The 21,546-nt window shown below is 40.9% G+C and overlaps 1 protein-coding gene across 1 annotated transcript in view; it reads right to left on the bottom strand.

Moving 5' to 3' along the window:
* Positions 1 to 21,546, bottom strand: part of LOC134620049 (cytosolic carboxypeptidase 6) — a 359,217-nt gene that overhangs the window by 100,758 nt on the left and 236,913 nt on the right. Inside the window, exon 6 of the mRNA XM_063465948.1 lies at positions 8,337 to 8,376. Within this exon, the coding sequence (XP_063322018.1) occupies positions 8,337 to 8,376 (40 nt within the window). The remainder of the gene's footprint in view (positions 1 to 8,336; positions 8,377 to 21,546) is intronic.

Below are 21,546 nucleotides of genomic sequence, written 5' to 3'. Positions count from 1 at the left end.
CCCCATCAGCCTTTTACGACTGAGGGGTAAAAAATGATGTGCCTCTTTAATTAAGATGCTATAATATTTAGAATTTTAATACTACACACCATATGCATACCACTGCTTTTAAAATGCTTCCCACGCTACAATATTCGACCTGTAACTATACATATCTGTAATGAAAGATTCACACACTCACTGTTCAAAATGTGACCTTTGACCTAAGAGATATATACTGTGGTTTCATCTGGTGAAAGCAAAGCACAGAACACAAAGAATATCTGTAAAAAGACGGACTCTAATGAAGAACATTTCTATTCTGTTCTGACAGAAACAGCAGGAAAATGGAGATACAAAGGGAGAAGTGATAGACTGAAAGAAAAGAAAGTCAGAAGAGAGATCTGAGAACTGCCTATTATCTCCACGCTGCCTCATTGCGTTAGACACACACGCTGCACGCTTCTGTGCACAAACCCAAAAGTGTGCGCACGAGAACACGCACGCACTCAGACACCCTCCTCTCAAATCGGCCCAGATCTCATGAATATGATTGACCTTTTTTCCACTGTAATGCTGAGAGTGCATAAAGGGGAAAGGAGAAACTAAACAGAGGCAAGCAGAGTTAATTTAGAACAACACATTATTGGGTGCTGACTGCAGATATGGAAAAGGACAATCTAATCGATAAGCCAAAAGAATGACAATGGCCTCTCAAATCAATGCCTGCACCCCATTTTCTCACTGTGAAAAGACAAAGCCTTTAATGCAGGTGTTGCTGCTGTTGTTCGCTCTTGTGCCTGTTTGTGTGTGCGTGCATTATGCGTTAATGTGTGTGTACCTACCTGGCTGCTGGTGTGGTGGAACAGTTGCCAGGACTAATCATTATTTAGTTGTGGCGGGGCTGGAAAGGTCAGCAGTCTGAAATGTCAGGCTGTGTTCAACAGGAGCCAGATGCAGTCGTGCGCCGCTCAAGTGTCCAATTAAAGAAGGCCGAGTGAGGTTTGAGTGGGACTGTGTGTGGGAGTGTGTGTGAAATGAGAAAGATGGAGGGATCAGATACTGAGTGTTTTGTTTTGGCTTTCCTAAATATCTGTATATAGGACCTGAATACACCACATAAAGTATAAGTATATATATATATATATATATATATATATATATATATATACACACACTCCAGCAGGCTTTTGTCAGGGTAGCCTCAGAAACGACTAACGAGCTATTCACTAATCAATACAATCTCTCAGTCAGTGGTCTTTCTGAAGTCCCAGGGTTTACAGTCTAAGACGCCACGTCATCCACAAGTTAAGGAGGATTTCTTTGTGAGCACAGAAAGGCATAAAGCTCCACTAAAAGAGTGGTAGAGAAGGTACTTTGATTACTGAAACTTTTTAGTGTTTATCTCCAGGGTCTAAAAAAGAAGGGCTGCAACTCCTCCGCTCTGTCGGACTGTGACGTGTAGTCTGCTAACATCAGTTTGGGGGCTTCCAGAATAGGAAGGAGTGTTTATTGAAGCCCAGTGCAGACATAAATATTGAATATACTATATTAGATCATTTAAAAAAAATCTATTATTCATGTAAATATATGAACATGCCGTCAGAGGCACTTTGAATGAGATTTTCTTACTTTCGGGACAGAACCTGGAAGCTGCGGTGTCGCTTTAGCTCTCTGTTAGATTTATTTATTATGTGTGAATATGTGTTTTAGTGTGAGTCACTCTTCAGAGTGGCTAATGAACATCATTAGAGACAGAAGCTAACAGAGCGGCAGGGGCAGAATCCTCATCAAATCTTTTCTTTTCTTTTTTCTTTTCCTTTACACACAGTACGTTATGAAGCCACTTGAGACTATTAGTTTATTTATACCCTGTGATTCCTCCTCTTCAAGCTATGAAGCAAGATGAGGCAAAGTAAATAAAAGCACAAGGAAAGGAGGAAAAGGATGCAGAAAGAACGGGCAAATGTTTCACAACAATGCCACTGTGATAAAATAAGATTACTAATAAATAGCTGCAGATAACGAGTGCTGTTAAGTCAAATGAGCAGAGGGCGAAGCGTCAACGGCAAATAGGGAGGCAGGTGGTTGGTGGACGAGGAGAAAAGGAGCAAAGGAGCGGAAACTCCTTTAATCTGCAGGGGGAAGGAGAGAGTGTCCTGCCTGTGTTTCCCTATCAGAATCACTCATCTGAAAGCTTCACTTGCTCTTCATACAGCCATCATAATAACCTTCACCACATCCACAGTGTGTGTGTGTGTGTGTGTGTAAATGTGCACATCTGCTCACCTACTGTGAATAGTAATAAGCAGCAGGGCATGATAAAATATGTCTGCCAAGTTAAGGATATAATAGACTTCCCTTCAAGGCCACTCATAACAACAACCTGAATAATGACCTGCATTAATTTACACAGCACACTGAGCTCTACACTGGTCAGAGAAGGAATCCTTTCAGTAAGAAATAATTGAAAGCTATTTCAGTCTGTAGAGGGTCCCTCTGTGGGTGTAGACTAAACCCTGAAGGAAGGCACTCCTGCTGTGCACATTACTGTAAGCTAGACCTAAGAAGGAGGTGGCAAGTTTCAAGCAGCTTTAATGTAAATTAAATAAGCAAGTGTCATTTTAACAGGACACCTCGTTATCGCCTTAGATTAACTATGTGGCAACAGAAAACATTTTATAGCTATAAAAAAACCACGTTGCCCAGCAGTTATTAGGCAGTGCTATCTGATACAGACCTTTAGATCGTCATGTAGAACTAAAACTTTAAGCTGCATAGTGGTAAACAAATCAAAAAAATGAAATTGTGTTAAAGCATTCAAATATGTGGAGCCACATGTTTGACATGCCAGACTTTTACTCTGGATGCGCTTCCTAATCCAACCCCAAAGGGATTTGTGTCACATACCGGCTCCAAAGTGTAGTAGTTTACAACTCTGCCTGTTAACTGATAGCGCCTCGATGCAGTAACTGAATTAAATAGAAGAATGAAATAGAAGGAACAAAAGAAAATAAAGGACTGTTCCCCTCTTCTATGCAACAGATCAGAAGAAGAAAAAAAATGTCACAGTCCTGGACTTTTGGTTCCTGACTTTGCCTTCTTGATTTTATTATGACTCTAGTCTCCCCAGTGTTTCCATGTTTGCATTTCTTCTTTGTGCTCCTGTTTCCTACTGTCCCTGTATCATGTTTAGTTAGTGTGGATCTTCTTGTTTTGGTATTTACTTGATGTTCTTACTTCCTGTCTTGCTGAGCATCTTGATTACTTAGTGTCTTCCTCTTTTCCTTTGTCCGTTGTGCTCCTCTGTTCATCTGAATTTATTCTTGTGCTTTGTATTAATTTTGGGATTTCTCTTTTTCTATGCTTTGTTAATGTTTGCACTTCCAAAACAGTAGAAAGCTGTTCTGCTCTCCATTTAGGTCAACCTCTGAAGGAACCAAAGAAAAGAAAGACCAAAATTTGTCCCTGATCTCACACATGAGTAATCAGCAATATCCAAGCCCTAAAACAATCACTAATGGACATTTCCATTACGCTTCTACGGATATAAAATGAAACTCTTGGTACATTATTTTTCATGTCATATTATTCTAACCTTTTTTTTAATGGAAATAAAAATCAATGTTACCCAAGTTTCCATTTTGACTATCAGAAGCTAAGAGCTATGATAGCACAATTACCCAAACAGGTAGGAAATGTTTGGTCATGAGGGTGCTGTGACTCACTCATATCTATTTATGATACAAAGGTCTGCTGAGTCATACCCAAGCACAAATAGGGTTACTGACGGTGATCACTGCAAGAACGATGATACAAATCTCTGAACAGATCTCAGAATGTGAAACAGAAAGAGGTGGCCATAAATCTACTTGGCATAATGTTCAGGTTTTCTTCAAAGTGCCAACATCTTAAAAACCCAACACTGATGTTTGGACTTTGTAAGACAATTAGAGAGTCATTACAGTATTAACCGGGTGTAAAAGTGGGACTTAACACGTGGGAGAACTCTAAGAACGGGCGTGGCAGTGCGGCACGGTGAAAAGAAACACTTCAAAATAAATCATGTAGTAAAGTTATTTTCTTTGTGTTTCTTAGGTTTACTACTCTTTGTTGATTTAGACAATTTAATGTAACGAGATGTAAACAGATGTTACTGTATGTGTGCTATCATAACTGTGTTCCTGCCCTTAGCCAGTGTGAATGCAGGATTCGACAAGTGAAACTAAACAGCATCATCAGCCTAAATTTAAACTGACAACTGCTACCGTTGATCTCACTCAGTGGTTTTCACACTTTTTCTGACATGTCCCACTCCAGAAGAAGAAAAAAGTTGACAGTTTTTATCAAACATTAACAATAAAAAAAAGGATCTGTGTTGAATTTAACTATTTAAAAAAAAAGGTGCATATCATCAATTCAATTTCACTAATTAACTCTTATTTTTTTCACATTTTCCACATGGTTATTCCCCCCCTCATCACCACGGCCTGCACTACAGTTTGATAATCCAAAGGCCCCATTATGTGAATAACACAATACGACAAAGTGACATCACTTCTGCTGGCACAAGCACAATACCCCTCGGGTGGCAGTTCATCAGGTTCGAGAAGCACACATGCTGTAGCCACATCCAAGTTTAAGACACAAGTGTACAACTGACTCAGTTTTTTTCACCATTTCAATGACATACCAGTACAGGAAGTCAGAGATTCAAAGATTATGCAGTGGAAGACGTTCCAACAGTTTGGAAAGATGAGACTTTCAGGAAAACAAAAAACCCTCCTGTTTTGACTTCTTCTTGTGCCATAGGCGCTAATACAAGTTCTGTGGTGGGGGCATGGATCGTGGAGTGCAAAGCAATCAAAGCAGCGGTTATACTGGGGCCCTGAGAGTGGCCATGAAGACCACTGCCTGCTCTGCACCAGTCCAACATGGACTCCAACTGGACAACAATAGTGCTAAATAACAAGTATAGCTTACACTAAACAGCCTATCATTTTCATACTATTAGAATGATTACAATTATTGTACTACAATTTTGTTTTTTGACACCGGATACCTGGTTAACCAGATGACCTAAGATCCACCGCAGTTAACATAATGACATCACACCCGAGGATTAAAGATTTAGGCTATCAAACGTCACTTGCTGAGCAGTGCTTCCCTTTAAAAACGCTGTTGTTTTTGCTCACTTTCACCCACGGTAGTAACACATACACTGTTATCATTAGGACAAAAAGGCAGAGAGAAAGCCACCGTGCAAACATCTTCCCATTTTTAGAGGTGATATTTGAAGGTAACAACATGCTTCAAGAAGCTGTTCTATGTTTCATAACAACACAAGCTGAAGATCCTTTTCACCTCTGACCAAAAGCTTACACAAACAAAACAGTTAACCAGAATTCTTTCAGGGGCCTGACTAAAGCCTGTCAATAGCTGTGCTCAAAAGGCAGAAGAGACAAGAACAAGACCTGAAATGACCAGCGTTTACTGAAGATGAAAGAGGATGACATAGTTGAAGAATCAATGGCTCTTTTTTGCACAAACTGAGATAAATCATAAACCATCCATAAAAAATATATTCCAAGACAGATTTTTTTCCTTACCTACCTTGCTCTGATATTCTTCAAAGCGGGCTACATTCATTCACTACAAACTAATGTACATGGAAATGTATACATCCTTTTGAGACGCAATAGTGGGATGAAGAAATGCATTTGTAAATACGCTGACAGCATCTAGCACTGCATTTAATCAAATGTGTTTTTGATGTGATATATCACATCTCAGCTCTAAACATTCGATGTCCGGACGGCGCGTGACGCCTTTCTCTCTCACTCGACCATGCAAAGTGATGCTCTAAAATTTTTCTTACACTCTTCCTCAACTTCCCCACCTTTTCTTTCTGTGCGGCTGCTCTCTGTCAAACAGTGAAAGCCATGGGTGGGTTGCGCCTAAACTCAAGGCCTGAGCAACAGCTGCAAAGCAAACCTGCTAAATTAACCAGGTCTCCATGAGCTTCACATATGCATTATTCTAATCAAAGCATATTAGATCATCCAGATACCTTAGACATATGGGTCTCTGTATTCTCATGCCGTCACCATCTGTTTCTCCTCCCCCGTTTTTCGAATTTGTTTCCCCCTTGCTCTCCATCTGAGTAAATCCCTTGTTCACACAGCTGCCTCTCTGAGAGACTGGCATAGATTTCTAACATCGCAACTACTTCGTGATACGTTTCCACATCAAGTCAAACTTGGAGCACCATATGTGTGCATAACCACATGTTATGAGTTTGAGCTACATGGTGGATGTAATTCCAACTAGTTTGCGGAAAACGTACGCACATTATGTGCCTCGTGTCAGCTGAAAAGGAGACGAAATCCACTAACAAACTGTTCACAAACAAATTATCCTCTCAAAGAGAAACTGACAGAAAATGTTAAATTCTTATTAGATGCTGAAATTTTCAGATGAACAACAAAAATCCTGTTTTTCACCTACTCAGTTTTAAAAGCTACTATGGAATGAAAATCAGCATTTACATAATGAATATATTAAAACGTTTGTATTTTAAAGTTGTGTCCTCCTGGTTGTCTGTATATTATCAGTGCCAATACAATCTACGATGTTGTAGCAGGATTTGTGCATATTTGGTTCAGTGATGTGCACTGAGGAGGAGGAGGAATGCATGAGAATGAGCACAAATCATTGTAGTTGTGTTTCTGCAAAGATTTTAGACATTAACCAGAGTTACAGGGATATACAAGACAACCTAAACATGCAACATACACAGAGTATTTCCCACTGCCTCTCAATCTGCCACTTTTATTTACTCACCAGAGCTGCTTCTGCTAACTCTATGTTTAAAATGTATCAGGTATGGGCAAAGCAGAAGTGTGAACACAGGAAGACAGAAAGTTGTAAAGAAGAAAGGTGAAAAGTGAGCAGGTAAGATGTCTGCAAACGGTCTATTTCTGCAGCATTTTGATGGACACTGTTTTCACTCATCAGAATTGGGATTTTAGTTTATTACATATACATTTGTTATACAGTGATTCTCAGATGGAAAAGGGTGGAGTGGGTCTTGTATGCAAGTCAGGAGATAGGATTGACAGACTCCACTAATTAATTAAAAAAAAATTACCCATAGGTGTGATTGTGAGTGCGAATGGTTGTCTGTCTGTCTGTTTTAGCCCTGCCTCTGACTGGTGACCTGTCCAGCGTGTACCCCGCGTCTCACCCCATGGTAACTGGGATAAGTTCCAGGCCCCCTGCTACCCTGATAAAGATAATTGGAAGAGAATGGAAGGATGGATTTGTATGACTCATATCCTGCTTAGATTTGTTTCTTTTTACATTATTATTACTAATAAATGTCATAATACTGGGTGGCATACAGAAACTATATAAACTTGGAGAAGAGACCAGTAAAGACGGAATGGGTGCGGGTCACATTTTATGCTTCAGTGCAACACCTGACTTTTTTATTTTTCTGACATTACACATCCAAATATAAGTTGTAACTATGTAGAAATCTCTGCAGAAGTCTGTTGCTCTGGATCTGATTGTGCTTCAAATGTTAGTAACTGGCATCTTTTCTAAGGCTGTCATTATATTCAGGACCTTGGGTTGTGGTGCATAACCAGTGTTTTTTTGGTCTTGTTTTCTCTGTGCATGCTGAAAAATCAAAGCAGACGGTGCTTTTCATGATGGGGGCTTTAAAGAGATAGGGCGTGAAATGCAGTATTTTAGATAGAGGCAAAAGTGTGCAGAATGTGAAAATATAATTTTTGAACAATAAAACATGTTAAACGATTCTGCTAGACATTCAAAATGACAAAACACACACACACACACACACACACACAAACACGCTTCTATATACTCTGAAGATCTGTTTAGGGAACATGCTTGCACTTATGACTGCTCTCACTACAGCTGAAATCATGACTTCCATTTAATCCCAAGGTGGAAAGCTTTAGTTACTGGACATTTAAATCATCACACCATGAGACAGGATCCCTTAACACACGCTCAAATAACTGACAAGCAGCCATCAAATCAGCAGTGGTTCTGCAGCACAGTTTTTGACAGCACAAACAGTTTTATCGCTGCGTTTCAACTGCCCAGCTGTTCAAGCAGTACCCATTTTAGCAGTTATAGTGGGGTAAGAGCGAAATATTTTTGCTTTATTATGTATTTTTTTTGGAAAAGTCAATATCAAACCAGATTATGAAACAGATAAAATACTGAGTGTGCATAGAGAATGCTTTTAGTGTTGTGTTTTTTGTCCTGCGGTGGTTGGATTGTGGGTGACAATGAAATCCAAGCACAGAAATTCAGGCACCTACCAGAGTTGGTGATGGTTAACAGGTCTAGACGCCTTTGTTGCTGGAAGAAAAGGAGAGAATAAAAGAAGTCAAATGTCACGAAATAATCAATCACATTATTGGGTCTCATTTATAAACCCTGCAGAGATGCTCAAATTTGCCAAATTAGTTTGCTGGGTTTAACAGCTTTCGCAGTTGATGGTAAAATAAGATTATTTACTAAAGTTATTATTTGTCATTTTTTGACGCTCTGTGGGTAATTCTGTATCGACGTTTGTTAACATGTCTGGCACGGCTGTTTTTGTAGTTGTATTTTAAGAGTACTGTGATGTCTCAAAAATGGTTTGAGACACTACTCAAACCATTTTTGAGTTTGCAGTCTATTTGCAATCTACAAGTTTGCAAAACCAAGCTTGTCTTTTTTTCAAACTTGTTTCCCAAAGTTGTGTGTGCACGTGTGTGAGTGGGTGCACGTGGAAGTGTGATCTCCTCGGTTTCGATGGAGTGCGTTTGAAAGAGTGCGCAATTTTACACTTGACGTCTTCGGCAGCTGAGAAGGAGTATTAGGGGGGTGCTAGCTGGCTACCCCTCTCTTTAACCTGCTGGCTTCCCACACACACACACACACATGTCTGGTTTGCTATCCTCGTGGGGACATCCCATTGACATAATGCTTTCCCTAGCCCCTTACCCTAACCCTAACCATTAAAAATGAATGCCTAACCCTAACCCTTACCCTAAACCTAACCATAACCTAATTGTAACCCTGACAGTAAAACCGCATTTTGAGTGTGAAAATTGCTTTCAACCCCGAGGGGACCTGGATTTTGGTCCCCACGGTGCAGAAAGTCCCCACCAGGATAGTAAAAGTCAGATTTTGGTCCCCACCAGGATAGTACGAACCCGTACACACACACACACACACACACACACACACACACACACACACACACACACACACACACACATGTACACTTGACTGTCAAGCACTGCAGTAATCAACACCTCAGCCCTCCTCATCCACTAGTCCCCAGGGAAAGAAGATCTTCACATTTTAGGAAAGTATGCACACGCACACACACACACACACACACAACGCATTTGTGTGTATGAGGGAGTGAGAGAGACGGTATGGCTAGGTCACAGTCAACACAAGCTTTTGGGTTTAGACATCATTAATATTCAAGCACCACACTAACCAGTTGCTGAGAGGGATAAGCAAAGAGACTCTCAACATACTTGGAGTCCTTCTCTCTTCAAATACAGCACTGCCTGGAGTGGAACTCTCTGATAGGCCTACTAAACACTTATTTTAGTATTTAGCAGATGTTCTTACTCAGAGTGACTTATAATATACAATACAAGTGGAAAGAGGTCCACTGAGTGCACCAGTGGAATGATTTTAGATGCATTTCATCTGCCACTGTAATGACAATCAAGAATGCAGTGAGTCACACTACTCAGTTTTTTAATTCTATAAAATTTACCCAAAATGTTAGATACAAGTGGTGGGATGAAGATAACGATGAGAATGTGCTTTGAGAAATTTATGTAGACAAAATGTGGGTATCAGTGGTTTGTAATAAGGTTGTGCTAAAAAAAAACCAAAAAAACCCCCAAAAAAAACAGGGAAGACGGAGGATGGAGATGGTGACATGACTAAAATTACTGCAACTGTGTGGAGTGAAATTGCAATCTCATTTCCTCATGATTGCGTTGAAGACGGGGACCAGATCTGTGACCGCTCGCAGCCAGTTTCATTTTCAAAGCAACTTTGATGCATTGAGATAACAATAAAACAGCAATAAGACCGAGTCAGTCTGCAACTGAATGGGGTCAAACTGGCAATTTCATACAATCGGTTTGTGATAACGCTGCAATTAACTGATAAATAAGTGAAAATCGCAAATCTAGTGCCGTCTACATAGGCAGAAATTGACATTCATATTAACCAATTACATTCAGAACCTCCATAAGTATTGATGCAGTTACTGCAGGACGGTTATTTAACTGCAACATAAAACAGGTGCTTAACAATCTTGCTTTTAAATTGGAGTATAACCACAGTACAGACAGTTGGCAACCAGTTGCGTCGAGTCCCTCATTACAAAAAGACGCGCTGCAGATGAGCTGTGCTCACTGGCACAGACCTACTCAGAGCCAACATGTCGACACTCTGCATTTATAAATCAGACAGTAATTGCAAACTTTCACAAATCAGCCTGAGAGTGACTGCAGTCCAGATCAGACTGTGATTGTTTGGAGACAGTTTGCCCGTGTAACTGCCTTGTAATCAAAAGTGGACAAACGCAGTAGATGGAAATCAGCTGGTCTCTGCAACTTGCAGATACACAGATATTTCCTAGTTGCAAGGAGGTTACAGTCCTATATTTACTTTAGTGAGACTGAACCATCGAAAGAAAGCTGAGAAGTATTTTCTTAGTGGTCTGACAAAAAAAAGATGCTGAAATGTGATAATATGAGAGGGTGAAGGCATGCAGGTTGTTTTACAGGTAGATTTATTTACTTATGAAGCCTTGAGTAAAATGTCACTTATGCCACACTCACATTCCCATACAGTGCATGGAGCAGTGTAAATATTCATGTTACATGTGAATGCACATGTGGCTGTAGTGCTGTGTGAAAGAGGTACAGTTGTTGTGATGGGAGACAACGTATGCGGTAGAGGTCACTGTGACATCATGAGTCATAGACAAGCTGAGATCACAACCACACACACACACACACACACACACACACACACACACACACACACACACACACACACACACACACACACACACACACACACAGAGCCCCTACCGTCTACAGACATCCACATGCACAGGGTTGTTACTACCAGCTTAAGAGATCACAGAGAAACATTGACACCTCTTATTCTTAAAACTGCTGCTGGACAGCAACAGACCACATTATTTTGTTTTGTTTTTTCACTTTTTAAAAAATTATATATTTTTCTTTCTTATTTTGTCTGCTTGGACGTGTATTGTTAGATTTGCATGGTCCAGATCAACCTCTGCATTATGACGTCCATGGACACGCGTGAAATAGACATGCAAATGTGAAATAGACACGCATGTAGAAGTTGAATTACCAGCATGTAAAAAAACAAATGCAGAAATGTCTCGTCTTAAGTTTCTTAAAACGGAAGTTTATGCATTAGCAGAGAGGTTGATTCAATTATCACTGGGATTGTGTAGCACCCTCTACTGGCCCTAGAAATCTCTGCAAGTGAAACTGTGGTGGAGTGACTGCTGAAGTGGCATTTAAAAATGTTTCAGATTTTATTAAGATTATGGTACAGCTGTAGATGTGTTGAATAAGAAAATCAGACATATGTGCTCACAACATGCAGAGCGCCGAGGCACTTTAAACCCAGATAACATTTTAAAATCTATTCTCATACTCAGCCCATCCATTCTTATAGTCTCCTACACACACACACACACACACACACACACACACACACACACACACACACACACACACACACACACACACACACTCTTACTCAATCTGTAATCACCAAATTCAAAGTGTAAGCGCCATTCAGTACTTATATACAGATAATGAATCTGTGGTAGAGAATTACAACACGCTACTACTGCTTTATCTTCCTGCTGCTTTTCTTAGTCCTCAACATGAATAACATGCTTAGGAGACACACACACAAACATAGGCACAGTGAAAAGGGAGCGGGACAGACAGAATCACATTAGCAAAAGCATTTCAGGGCAGAAAATAGGATTGAATTAATCTTCATCAAACATAGCCAAGAGCTGGGGGATCACACCCTGGCTGAAGCCATCCCAGCCTCACTGCCCCCTCACTGCCGTAATGTCTGATGAATCAAATACATTAAATATTTGTTTCTGACTAAGTGATTGATTTCATCCTTAAAAAAAAATCTTTTGATATTTGACTGCAATGAAATTATACCTTTTATGGCTGACAGCTTAACAGATACTAATTACACTGACCTGATGACTGATGGAGTGCACGCTTGAATAAAAATCCAAGAAGGAGAAATTATTATTTGGAAAGAAACCCGTCAGCCTCAAATCCACACATTGTTTACTGCAGGTGAATCCAGACTGAATGCCAGTTTAAGTGTTATTAGGTCAGAAAACAAGAAAACAGTTGGGAGCCAGAGGTGACGGCCACTCCAGCTGTCATCGTAGTCCAGCCAGCCATTGTGGACTCTGGGGCTCTGTGGCCAGCAGCACAGTAAACAACACAGAGACAGACCAAGAGACCAGAGTCAGACATTGACTTTAAACTGTGTTATAGGAGACCATAATTAACTTTTTTATAGGCAACTTTAGCAGTAAGCCTGGGTCAGTGCTTCTGTTCTTCAATATTCGATCTTTACGCCCATAAGTGGAAAGAAGCAATTTTGCAAAGACTTCAAACAAAATGTAAAATTGATATTCTGACTAAAAGATGAACCGCTGCGTTTCTATATAAATGCCTTTATTAGATTCTCTTTTTATTAGTTTTGATTAGTCTCTCTTGAATATATATATATATATATATATATATATATATATATATATATATATATATATATATATATATATATATATATATATATATATATATATATATATATATATATATATGCATATTATAAACAGGCTTCTAATATTACTCCAACAATGTACCCACCCCTCGCAAAAAAAAAAAAAGAATCTACAATATTCTGATCAGTATAAATAAGGTCATTAAGAGAACCAATCAGCAGGCCAGATAGCAGACGGTGTCGCCATCCTAATCTGGGTGGGAAAAGGAGGAGGAGGAAGGAGTCAAATCGAGTGACAGCAGTGGAAAAACCATTAATGTACTAAACCCCTGCTTTATGAGTAAATTAAATATTCATGCACAATCTACCCAAAACCCATTTGCCAACATTTCCTCCAGAATTTACTTTTCATATTTGCTGATTGTTATCACACAGAAAAGAAAGGCTGAGAGAGTCAACGGACAGAAGAGGCAGAGGCCCCGCCTGGTAGGGGTGGGAGGGAGGAGTAGCTAAAATCCCAGCCATCAATTTGTAGCTCATTTCAAATTAATTTAAAGTCAATATGGCTAAATTACACAGCCAAAGCCACCACCCAACTACTTTCACAGTTTTCAATTTTTAAAAATGAATTTGATGCCGTTGAAGGACACTAAAGTGTACCTCTGTGAGCTGGGAAATATTACAGCATGTTGTATAGGGATGTTATTTGGTAAATTATAATAGCATTTATAATAACATTATTAGCAATTATATAAAAGCAATTATAATAGCATTATTTTTCCTATTATTAATATTATTAACAGTAGTAGCAAAAGTTCTGTTGTAAAGGCTCACCTTTCAGCACACTCACTTCACCAGATGCACCTTGTTTCTTTTCCTCACCTTTGATTGGGTGTGGTGCTTGCCCTTAATTGCACTCACCTGTCACCCGTTATATAAGGACTGCACTCACCTACAGCTCACTGTTTCTTCACTCTCACATGGAGTGGCAGCTGAGGTGAGTTTCTGTTTGAGTCTCTTGAGTTCATGTATTATTTTGAGTTACTTAAATCATATTTTATTTCCTTTCAGAGATAGCAGTCCGTGTGTGTCTTTCCTTTTGCTCATTACTCAATAAAACGAAAAACCTGCAAGTGATTACTGACTGTTCATTCTCATCCTGACCGGATGAGCCCATGATGGTAACAATCTCCAACCTCCTCTGAACCTTCCTCCAAAACATGGCCCTTCGAGCCGGATAAGTGTTATCATCATGGATTCACAGCAGCCATTAACTGAAGATTTGAGACGTTCCGGTCGTGAAAGGAGACCTCCTGCCCACCTGCAGCAGTATGATGTTCAGTACCCTGGAAGTAGAAGTGCTAGATGCCAGCACAGTGACACAGACACACATGGGCTGCAGGATCCTGATGGAGAGTCAGAAATCCAGCCAGAGACACGCCCTGCTCCTTTACCCACTAACCAAGATAAAGTTATGAGGGAACTTCTGATGATGATTAGGGAGATTAGGCAATTCATGATTCATTTATCTCCTCCCCATTCTCGCAGTTCCTCCAGATCTTCAATTCAGACCATCTCATCTGATGGAATGAAATTCTCAAGCCATTCCTCAAACGCATCAGCAACATGAGCAGTTTCCAGTGATTGATCCAGCAACCTGTCAATCACCCTCTCAGCCCCCACAGGTTAGCTGTCATTCTGGTACAGTTCCTGCTGCCAGCCCTCCTTCACTGAATTCATAAATATCAGATGCTGCAGTTCCTTCAAGTGGTTTGCCTAGACCAGTTTTTCCTACACAAGATGAGACTCCTATTAATTTCCTGGCCACACCACTGCAGGGTCCCCACCAGATTTCCTGTGTTCAACCTGCTGTTCCTTCAGATGAAGACCCCGCTCAACCTCTCATTTGCGTTCAAGAACAAAGGCAGCACCCTCCTGTAAAACAGCAACCAGCTACATCTGATGGTTTACATGCACAAAGACCTTCGGGACTCATTCCTGCTAGTTCTAGTCACCCTGTTAGCACTAGAACACATGTATACAAGCTTGAGGGTCCTTCTTTCCCAGACCTTACCAGAGAAGATGGAATGCAGTATAGGATGTTACGAATGGCCCTTACTAACCTTCTTGACCCTCACGAGACCGAGCATTTTAAATATCATGTCCTTCTCGATCATCTGAAAGTAGACCAAGTTAAACGGTTAGCTCTTTCCTTTTCCTATGCTCCTAACCCATACACTCAAGCCATCAAAGCCCTTGATGAGCGTTATGGGCAACCCAGACAATTAGCATTGAAAGAGCTACGGAATATACTGGAGCTTCCTCCTATCAGAGCTGGTGATGGTCGGAGTCTTGATAACTTTGCTCTTCGTGTGCAAGCTCTAGTTAGTTTGCTTAGCACCATGGGTGATCAAAGAGGGACAGAACTAAATTGTGGCTCCAGCCTCCTCTGAACAACCACCAAACAGCTAAGACAGTAAATGAGAGCAGGTACACGGATTCTGTACAAGGACGTAAACACACAGCGCGGACCTGCGGATCAGAATCAGTGAGATGTCGCCTTTCTCACACGACGGGCGCTGCGGCTTTAAGCGGCTGCGCGCGCTCCTGCGGAAAGCAATCACTTTTTGGCAAAACAACTGCACGGACAAGGTCGGGGCTGAAAGCCGACAGCTCGCTGATTCTGATCTGTCGGCGGTCCGCGCTTTGTGTTCACGCCCTTTTTGCGCTGATTCTAAAGTTGTTAGTTTTATCTCTCTCAAAACAATATTGACTGAACCAGCAGCAAAAGAAGATCCAAACTACGCTTCACATAAACATCGTCATGAATTCACTTTTACTGTTTTGCTTCTGCCACGATAAAAATCACACTTCATGCACAGCTCTCTCTCTCTCTCTCTCTCTCTCTGTACTTCAAGAACAGTTTCCCGTCTAAAAATCTGTTTTCTGCATTATTCGCTTGCTTGTTACGCACAAGTCTGCTGATGTTTACAGCGCTGTCGGCCGCTGGTTTTTTTTTTTTCGTTTTACATACTTCCGAAAAGAAAACCTAATTTCTGCCGTTCAATACTGAACAAATTTAAACTTTTTAAAATTATGCAAAATGCAAAACGCTTAGCCGTGTGTCTAATAAAACCGCTGTAACGTCAGAGGTAACGTTCATATGTTGATTAATGGTTTTCTTTCGTTTTTGATGTACTGCAGAATATTTTTATAAAATCCCAGGCCAGGAAAACCACCTTCATGTTTTTCTGTGTTTTATCTTCAGCTACTTTGACACAAAGGCATCTGCTGTGATGCTCACACCTTTGATAAAGTCTTGCGTGTGTCAGCTTCCTTTTTATAGATACAAAAATATGTAAATGTACTGATCTGAATTATAATATTTCTGACTGTCAAAATTTCCCAGATTCAAATCGAATTTAATTGAATCGAATCGAATTGAATCGAATCGTGGATCGAATCAATTCAGGACCTTGTGAATCGGAAACAAATCGATTCTAGAAATCAGTGACGATACTCAGCCCTATATCTAACATTCACACTCTGATGAACACATTGGAGAACAACTTGAGGTTCAGTATCTTGCTCAAGGCACGGGCACTTTGTCATGGAGACTAGAGCAGCCGAGGATCAAATCACCAGCCTTTCAATTAGTAGATAACCTGCGCTACGGCCACCAAGTGTATATCCCATTCACTAGCTGGGCCCACGTCCTCATTTTAGGTTTGACTGCGTTTTTCAGTAGATAAAGGTGAATGGCTTAAACGTGACTTGAACTGCAGATTGGGGACGGCCTCGGAGGGGACTAGTGGCAGATCCCGGGCCTGGCAGATCCCCATGTACTAATGAGAAGTGCAGAAGTGAAGGAATTGGAAAAAAGAAGGGAGGGTGGGGCACGAAAATGAGAACAACCAGCTTGTAGAACTGGGAGATCACATTTGGATAAGAACCGGACAGGGCATGTTTGGAGGCGTGGTCCCACTCCTGAAATTCAGATAATTTATTTCCAGTTGTGTGTAGGGATGGATGAACGGTATCCGGTGCCATGCACAGCAAAAGATGCAAACTCAGCAGCCTGCAACAAGTGCTTTAAGGTGATACTGTGATACTGTGCAAAGGAGGTAACACCTTGAATCTGATGACGAACCTGGCGACGCATAGCGTTTTTTTTAAAAGCCGAGAAATGCACCGAGTTAGCAACATCCCCCAAGAACCCGAAGAGTAGAGTCCTGGCCCCTAGCCCTGCCAGTGTAGCAGAAATGATGACAGGTGATGATGGCAGCAGCAGCCGTTCTTCTCTGCGTGAGTAGCTTAATGTTGTTCGTGTGTAATTTACGTTGAGTAGGCTAACCACGTTATTACATTAATGCATGTAAGGTGAACTAGCAAACACAGTCGTAGTTACATGCAGCTGTCTTCTTGTTTGATGGCAGATGCTCCCTTCACCCTGGCCAAAAAGGCTAAAATGACCAAAGAAAAAGTGGAAAACAGCTAAACATGAGAGGTTTTTGGACAAAGTTTGCGTTTTTTCCATTGTTTAAGCACCGCGTCCAGCCAAGAGTGATACCATATATGCCCTATAGCTGCAGAAAAGGCTAACATTGTTATCTTTTTACAAAAAACAGCTAAACATGAGAGGTTTTTGAAAAAAGTTTGTGTTCTCCATTCTTTAAGCACCGGTTCGAGCACCGTTTAAGCACCGGCACCATTTCAAAAGTACCGGTTTGGCACCGGAATCAGATAAAACCTAAACGATACCCATCCCTAGTTGTGTGTATAGTGGCATATACAGGTAGGTTTGTATATATGTGGACAGTCAAACAATATCTGGAGAATTTCCCTTTCCTGACTCTTGGGTTGTTTTTGCAGCATGCTTTGGGTCACTTTCCATTTAAAATGTGAAACTGTCTCATCTCCAATATTTGGCTGTACATGAGCAGAGAGTATAGCTGTTCACAATTTATCCTGCTACTTCTATCAGAAGTCACAGCATCAGTAAGCACTAGCGTCATGGTCTCACTGGCGGCCATACAAATCCATGCAACGACATTACCTCCACTGTTTTCGACACATGATGTGGCATGCTTCAGACCATGAACTGTATTTCTACTTCTCTATGCTTTCCTCTTCTCATCATTCCAGTACAAGTTCATCTCAGTTTTCATTATGTTTTTCACAGTGGTGCTGGCTCTTTTTGACGTTTTCTAACAAAGTCTAATCTGACCTTCCTGTTCTTGAATGTAACCATCACAAAGCAGTCTCTTGACTGTGGACCTTGACAATGATATACACTACCTCCTTGAGAGTGTTCTTGACTGGGTTATGTGTTGTGAAATTATTTCTCTCAACCATGTAAACCAGTCTGGGGTGGTGTGGTGGTGCAGTGGTTAGCATTGTTCCCTAACATCAAGAAGGTTCTGGGTTTGAATCTCTGGAATTTGCATGTTCTCCCTAGGTCTGTGTGGGTTCTCACCGGGCACTCTGACTTCCTCCCACAGAACAAAGACATACACGTTAGATTAATTGGGAATTCTAAATTCCCTGTTGGTGTGAATGCGAGCCCCTTTGATGGACTAATGACCTGTCCAGGGTTTACCCCAATTCGCGCCCTGTGAAAGGGAACTGCACTTCAACAACTGGATAAGTGGATAAAAATAAAAAGGGGATAGACACCTTCTGCAGTTCAGGTAAATAAAAGCAGTAGTTACTTTTTGAGGAAAGTGCACACAAAGTAACCACTGCATTTATGTCATGTCATTCATGGAGAGAACCAAACAGTCATGATTGCTCTGATATTTATCATGTCATCATCAAATGTGAATGATATTTGTTTGCTTGCAATTTCTTTTGTAATGTCTATTAATGATCTCAGCTTTTGCACAGTGCAAATAGTCATAACTTCCAAGAAGTGATCTAAACATAGCCTCACTTGGAGGTATAAGAAAAGATCATCTTGATGGAGCGATCAGACAAATTTAAATCAGGATGGTTTTTGATTCCTGGAACTTTCTGATCGCATACATTGCATATAATTTGATATGAGTATGCTAAGTTACAGGCACTTTGTCTAAGTGTTGGCAGCTTGTTATGCATCAGTTGTTACTGTGCATAAAATTGTGCATATTTGTACCAATCCTGGTTTTACCCCAGCTCTGTCGATGGTGTCAGATTGCAGGAAACAGACATCTGCATCCACTCTCACTGCTGTCCCCAGAGTCCCAGAAATGCACACACACTCGCACGTACACAAACACGCTCACAAACAGCTTCCTATCATATATCCAGGGTCACTGTGAAGGTCGATGGTTGATGGGATTTTGAGTAAGAGCATCTTTGTTTCAGCAGCCTGACTAATCTTCCATTTTTTTCTGGTCCTCTCATCATGTCTTCGCTCTGTCTACCTCATCTGGTAAAACCGTCCAATCACCTCGTGTGAGTCACTATTTTGACTTCTGTGGACGCTTATAGAGTTAAACCCCACCACCGCCACACAAACACGATCACTGGAATGATCTGTAGCACTCTAGAGGCAAAAAAGGAACCTGCTGCATTTGCCTGTCTCTGTGTGTCGAGCTGCATCTTACTCAGAGTCCCTTGGTAACAAAGAGGGGAGATGAGGTAAGAATGAGCTAATGGGATGAGCTTTTTAGGTTATGTTTGGGTGTGGCTGTCTGCCCCACTAAAATCAAGTACATCATAACGTCAGAGGAATTTACAAATGTACACGAGACTTTAAAAAATAAAACAAAGATTATAATCTCAGGCATCAGATAAGTATATCAAAGGATCCCCCCCCCCCAAGATGTTGCTTCTCTACTGGTTTCTTGTCATTCAAAATGGGATCATGTCTCCATGTCTATGGCAGTTTCAATTAATCCATGTCGTGGTGCTTCGAAAAGGTAAAAAAAAATAAAGAATGGGAGCATAGGGGATGGAAAGCAGGGCTTTGTTGCGTGACCAGGAGCCCTCAGTTAAAAATACAACAAACCAAATAAAAGATTTATTTCTTCTGAGAGCAGCTTCCTCCTGAGCGGAAGAAAGGACAGCCGTTGCCACCTGCATATGGCACACAGCTCTCTGCTGCCATTACAGCGGTGCCTCTAACACTATGGACTGCAGTATGCTATCTGATAACACACACAACAGCTGGCGCGTACAAATAATACATGCAGATGCATACGAGCATTCAGTCAAACACATGCACGCTGTAAATAATGTTCATATGTTGTACAGGTTATAGAGGCATGCACACCACTGCCTTTTCTCATAGCAGTTATAAAACATGATTCAATCCCATCTTGATCATTAAATATTCATGAAGACCAATTAAAAGAGCAGCTAGGCTGGCTGTAAGGACCCTTTCCTCCATATTTCTGTCATAGGCAGTCTGTCAGATTTCCTGTTTTTTGATCAAGGACCCCATGGGTGCAGACTATATGACCATGGTGGCCCACTTATCTCTTTTCAAATCCTCAAACTGTCAGTTTAAAGGCAATAACTTGATCCAGTTGGCCGATACTGGCTCCGCCAGCCAGATGGTAACAAAATGTTCCCTCAACACCATACTTCTAGTGGCCTTGGACGTGACATCACTTATGTGGGTGTGTTATCCAAGTTTGACTGGCAGTGCGCAAGTTTGACAAGGGCACTGCTGGCTGTGACAGCCAACTGGAAAACTAATCTGCTCCCTTTTATTTAAAGAAGCTTTGGACAAGATGTACAAGTGTGTTAAAAAAAAAAAAAGTTGGGACGCTATTTAAAATATCAAGAAAAAAACATGCAGCGCTACATGTTGATGCGTCTTTTAAAAACACAGGCTAATCATTTTAGAACTAAAGGGACCAATTTCCGTGGTTTAAAAAGCAAACTTTTTTCTCATATGATTATAAGATTATATCTTTGCAGCACTCCGGGGTTTCTTTTGTCATAGTTCTGTTTTCAGTCTTTGGCATGTTTAGCACTCTGTGTCTTTTGCTACCGAGTCTGAAATTTGAAAGATGTGCAGAATGGGGTTTGGTATTGTCTTGCTGAAATACACAAAGCCCTCCACAGATGCTGAAATTTTCTACAACAGTATGAGAAAAGTTTTTATGGATATAAGACATTCAGTAGCAATAGTAAGATGTCTGAGGTGGATGTCGGCCAATGCGCTACATTTGTTCTTCAACAGACTGAGCTTGCTTGCACAGATCCAAACATCACCTGCTTAGATCTCTGCTCTCTGCGCCGCAAACATTCAGGCAAGAAGACAGGTGTATGCTGTTTGTGGTAGACCCAAACAAAGGAAATACAAAAAAAGAAGAGCTGGAACACCAGGAATGGCTATCTCAAAAAATGACTCCAATAAGAGAGTACAGGAATGATATCTGTAGCTCAAGAGCTCCTCAGGGAACTGTCTTTGTCTTCTTTTATCTGCTGCATATCACAACACTGTGAAACTTTCACAGTGCCTCTCAGAGGACTCCAGATTTCCCAGTTCAAAACTGCCCTGTATTCAGCATTATGGTGATCAAGTGAGAGCTCCCACTTTAATCCTAGTCTTTGCAACTAAAAATACAGTCACATGGGGGACTGGTTTGAACTATGGCGTCAAGTGGTCCAAAGTTCAGAGGCACTGCCACCTGATGAAGACCAGATAAGCTGCCTTGGAGACTCCTTACGCAGTCATACTGTGACTCTTTTACA

Source organism: Pelmatolapia mariae, linkage group LG23, assembly GCF_036321145.2.
Source record: "Pelmatolapia mariae isolate MD_Pm_ZW linkage group LG23, Pm_UMD_F_2, whole genome shotgun sequence".
Taxonomy (NCBI): Eukaryota; Metazoa; Chordata; class Actinopteri; order Cichliformes; family Cichlidae; genus Pelmatolapia; species Pelmatolapia mariae.
This window is presented reverse-complemented; position numbering and strand designations above follow the sequence as displayed.